The sequence below is a fragment of the Diaphorina citri genome, unplaced genomic scaffold, assembly GCF_000475195.1.
Source record: "Diaphorina citri unplaced genomic scaffold, Diaci psyllid genome assembly version 1.1 scaffold1434, whole genome shotgun sequence".
Classification (NCBI taxonomy): domain Eukaryota; kingdom Metazoa; phylum Arthropoda; class Insecta; order Hemiptera; family Psyllidae; genus Diaphorina; species Diaphorina citri.
In genome coordinates, this window is record NW_007378860.1 from 69,702 (window position 1) to 74,306 (window position 4,605).

General features: G+C 40.9%; 1 protein-coding gene and 1 non-coding gene across 2 annotated transcripts in view; both read right to left on the reverse strand.

Moving 5' to 3' along the window:
• The window catches only part of LOC113470194 (fidgetin-like protein 1), a gene marked incomplete at its 5' end in the record, with an annotated part of 9,688 nt that extends 5,289 nt beyond the window's left edge, over positions 1–4,399 (reverse strand). The window contains 5 exons of the mRNA XM_026828445.1: positions 170–235; positions 633–815; positions 1,257–1,355; positions 1,470–1,614; positions 4,237–4,399. Coding sequence (XP_026684246.1) covers positions 170–235; positions 633–815; positions 1,257–1,355; positions 1,470–1,614; positions 4,237–4,399 — 656 coding nt within the window. The remainder of the gene's footprint in view (positions 1–169; positions 236–632; positions 816–1,256; positions 1,356–1,469; positions 1,615–4,236) is intronic.
• Trnav-uac lies at positions 4,110–4,181 on the reverse strand. Its single transcript has one exon. It is a non-coding gene; the product is annotated as a tRNA-Val (tRNA).
• Positions 4,400–4,605: the final 206 nt, after the last annotated feature.

Consider the following 4,605-nt stretch of genomic DNA (forward strand, 5'->3'; position numbering starts at 1 on the left):
AATCCTGAGAAATGATCAATTTTTGATCGCTAAAATCTCCACCATAAGAAATACACAGAGTGCAGAGACCGTGGGAGAGAAATGTTCCGCTCTTGACCAACATTTTGAGTTTCGTTTATGTTTTTAGTTTGATAACTATGCAGCTAATAGGGAGCGCGCACAAATCAGCCTGACATACGCTGGGTCGAACTGTTTTTAGCGCATCCCGGAAATCATCAATGCTGATTGGACGAACCTGCGGGTGAAAAAATTGGAACGAAGGTGTTTTTCAGCCAGCGGCGATAGAACGCTGATTTTTTCTTCAATAGAAGAAAAAATTTAAGTTTTTCCGTTATTCCGGGAGAAGCCAGTTATTCCGGGAATGAACGTTATCTGTTCGGGAATCGAACCTGCGACATAGCGCTTACAAGGCAGACGCGCTACCCTCCAAGCTAACTAGACTGCCTTCCAAAAAAGGAAAAAAAAAACTTCTGGTCTTAACGAGGAAGAGCTTTTCTAAAAAGAGGTTTCATAGAGGGAGCTGTAACTGTTAAGGCCTTATCGTCCGAAAGCAAAGAGAGAGGAATGACAGGATAGGAGAAAGCCAGCCGTTCCGAGAACACTTATCTGTTTAGAAGAAGAATTTCACTTACGTCCAGGGCATCTATTCTGCTGAGGTCTATAGATCGCACGGGGCCTAGTGAGGCCTCCCTACATAGACTGGCCATGTCCGCCCCTGAGAAATCCGTCGTCATTCTGCCCACCTCTTCAATATCATCCACTGTGAGGCTGTTGGTAATGTTTCGGAGTAACTTGGTCACTATTTCACACCGCGCCTGAGGGGGAAATAAAATCCGTTCAGTAAATATTCAGTCAGAGTTTTTTCTGTGTGTTATGTATTTATCTAAGGTAAAGAGTATTTTGTTAAAAATGGTGGATTTTGAATTTGGAAGTTGGTATGCCGAGTTCAAGTCAAATCATAAAAAAAAAGATGTTTCACCGCCGTTTTTATTTCGTAGCAATGAAACAACTGCTACATTAGACGCAAGTGGTCTGTGTCGTAGCAAGCCCATCCCGTAGTATGCCTCTCATCAGATGGGCGAGAAGAGACACAATACTTCCCATTCAGGTGCTGGGTCAACACGAGAACACCAAAAAGTAACCCGTTGAAATATTTGCAATCGAAAAACGAGTACAAAATTTTGTCCATGGTGGGATTCGAACCCGGGACCTTCTGCGGGACGTGAGGAAGGTACCTATCTCTTATTTTTTTTTACCTGTTCATCAGGTAGCGGTATATAGAGTCGCTTCACAAGTCGCCTACGGGCCGCTTCATCCAACTCCTGAGGCCTGTTGGTCGCTCCTATGACTAGAACCTAAAATGGTAATAGAAAGTAAAAATTGGTAAAGAGATTTTATGGGACTTTTCAGTCTTTGTATAATTTATGGTGGATTAACAGGATAAACAGGGTAGATTCTATACTACATACCAGATCGTCATCTAAAGTGGAAGCTCCGTCCAGAGAGATGAGGAATTCGGTTTTCAATCGTCGCGAAGTTTCATTCTCCTGATCACTACGCTGACAGAGCAGAGAATCTATTTCGTCTATGAAGATAATGGATGGTTGATGTACGCTAGAAAACAAAAAAAAAGGAATTTCATTTGTGTTAAGCATAAATGCTTGTCACAAATGTCGTTCCCCGCTTAATGCACTACGCTAAATTTTTTGACTTAACTTGGACTCGAACCACCAACCTCCAGATCCGAAGTCCACCACGCTAACAATACACGCTAGAAAACAATAAATTACGTCAAATCAATCATGAATTATTTGTGGTAAAGCAGAGAACTTTTTCACAACTTACTCGTATCATCATCCACTCGTATCATCACTTTAGACTGGTAATGCCGCCACTGGTCACTACTCGATTAAAGTAGATAGGTACTAAATTGTCCTCAAAAATGATAAGATCACACAACTTACCTAGAGTTTTCTTAATACTGTTAGAGACCCAGTTAGCACTAGCACCAGAGCTCATGTTACCATTATAGCTCTGGTTATTGTAGCCATCTGGTCTTCCCTTGTCTTTCTTCATATTCTGGATTCCGAGTTCCGTTCTGGCCGTCCGGAAACCGCCCGGTTTGTTTATGTTCAAAACTGTGCCTGAAAAAAGGTGCTTTTCAGTCAGTAAAGGGACTTTTCAGTCCTATGCTGGTAGTATAAACAAGGTATATTCTAGTGTATTCTGTTTTACTAAAAAAAAAACTATTTGTAAGGTAGGAATGGTGACCTTAATAGCGAGTTTTGCAACCAAAATTAGCTCCCCCGTTAATTGAAATCTTCAACGTTATTTAACAAAAAGAGTTCAATTAACGGGACGCTAATTTTGGTTGCAAAAACTCTCTAATGATGATATGAAGCTTCACAAAGTTACTGAGTTTTTGATGAATTATTTATTACAAAAAGGGTTCCACCAAAAAACCTGTGTTCCCCAAAGAAAAAAAGAGCTTACTAGCAAAGTAGCCTACCTTGGTTTGCTTCCCTCATTCCCCTGTCATTCCTCCTCTCAGTTTCAGTCCTTGCCAAATTTTCCTGTTGCTTATAGTAGTTGACAAAACTGAATGGATCATCATTGTCCAACCCACTAGCATTATCTCTAGTATGCACATCTTTTACAAATCCACTACTTTTTACAGTTGGATTATCTCTAGTAGACATGTCTTTTACAAATCCACTAATGCTGTTAAGTTTGCCATTTGGCATATTTGGTTTTGGGAAGTATTTACTGGCACCATTCAGATGAGTATCACTTCTCTGCCCATTGGGTAAGTTGGTTCCATTTGCATGAGGGTTATGGCCTTTGGCGTTTGAGACACCATTGACTGAAAACAGATTGGCTGGGTTTGACTTGGCCCCATTGATTTGTATGTTAGAATCTTTCCCATTTCTGTTGATGGGTCTGTTGGTGTCTAGTCTATTGTTACTATCAATTCCATCAACATCCATTCTATTGTTGCTAGGGAAAGTGTTGTCTCTGACACCATTTGTCCTATTAACACTTGGAGCTGTGTCCCCGTTGTTGGTTTTGCTGTTTTTGAGATCATCAATATTATAGTTGGGTTTGAAGGTAAATGTATTGCTCGACTGGGAGGAGCTGAAGGAATTCCCTGATGGCATAGTGCCTTTGGTGAAGTGATTTCCGACACCTGGAGGAAAATAACAACAAAGACAATAGGTACTTTTGATACCGTGCCTTTCTTAATCGATTTCCTGTCATCTAATGGCGCCAAAGACTCTATAGGTATACCTACGTAGAACTTCAATTGGATATGGTTTATATGGTAGCCTTTGTCAAAATGACAATAGCGAAATGTGTTGACAGTCCACCATGGGTTTGGTTATGGTTGCAGACCTAATTCAAAGTGGTCTTTTGCATCACATGAACGATTAATTACGTAACATTAGGAGCTATTTACCTACGTGTCACCTATACCTAGAGATCGTATAGATTCGTAGAAGCTTAACCCATCCTTTAGGGCTGTTTGCCCCTACACCTAAGCCTCGGAGTGGGTCTTTTGTGTATGGAGTCTATGGAGTTTAGTCACCTATACCTAATAATTGTGAGGCTAGATCACAATTGGGATCCAGGTTTAGTAAGAGTCTATCTAGATTTATTTTAGAGGGGTCTTTTCTTTTTAGGGCTTCATTTCAAGTTGGCAGGGTTCTCACTTACGTAAGTTACGTCCACCCAACCACTGATTTTCCCTATTTGGGGAATAGTTTTCGAGGTATATTGGGGAAGATGAAGTAAAAGAAGTCTGTTTTTTTTTTTTTCAAGTTTTAAAATGTACGAACCTTGACGGTTTAGGTAATTCCCAACAGATAAACATAGTGAACTTGTCCCCTGGCATTTATATTCAAAACCTGAAGAAACCTGCCACACCTAATAGCCTGAAAAGTAAACCAATTTAAACAACTATGTGGTAGGTATTTATTTAAACAACCATATGTTATTTATTTGATACATCTTCAGATCATCTCATTTATCTGTTGGTAGATTCTTTTAGTAGATTCTAAATTGCATGAGTTGCAGTCACGGAATCAATCATTTGCATGATACAAATTTCTTGACCCCGCCGGGAATCGAACCCGGGTCTCCCGCGTGTAAGGCGAGCGCAGTGACCACTTCGCCATGGGAGCTGACTACACTGTAGCGTTTCATTGCAAATAAAAAGGGAGGTATGTAAATAGTTACCTAGCGACGGCAAAAAGGGCTCGAACCATCTTCTCTCCCTCACCATACCACTTGGATGTCAATGTAGAGGCGCTAATACAGAAGAACGTCGCTTTACATTGAGCTGCTACACATTTCCCGATGAGAGTTTTGCCTGTGCCTGGAGGACCGAAGAGGAGAATTCCTGGACAGAAGACAAGAAGAATAGAAAATGGAATTCGAAAAAAAAAAAAAAAAACAGGAGAAATCTCCCGTCCCTAATCAACGACCCTATTAACTCAACCTTGTCCTACTTACCTGAAAGCCATAGGCCTTTACACCAAGATCTAACCCGAAAGGGATCGGCGCGAACGACACGCAAGTGTTAAAGCGCCTAAGGGGGGGAAAAAT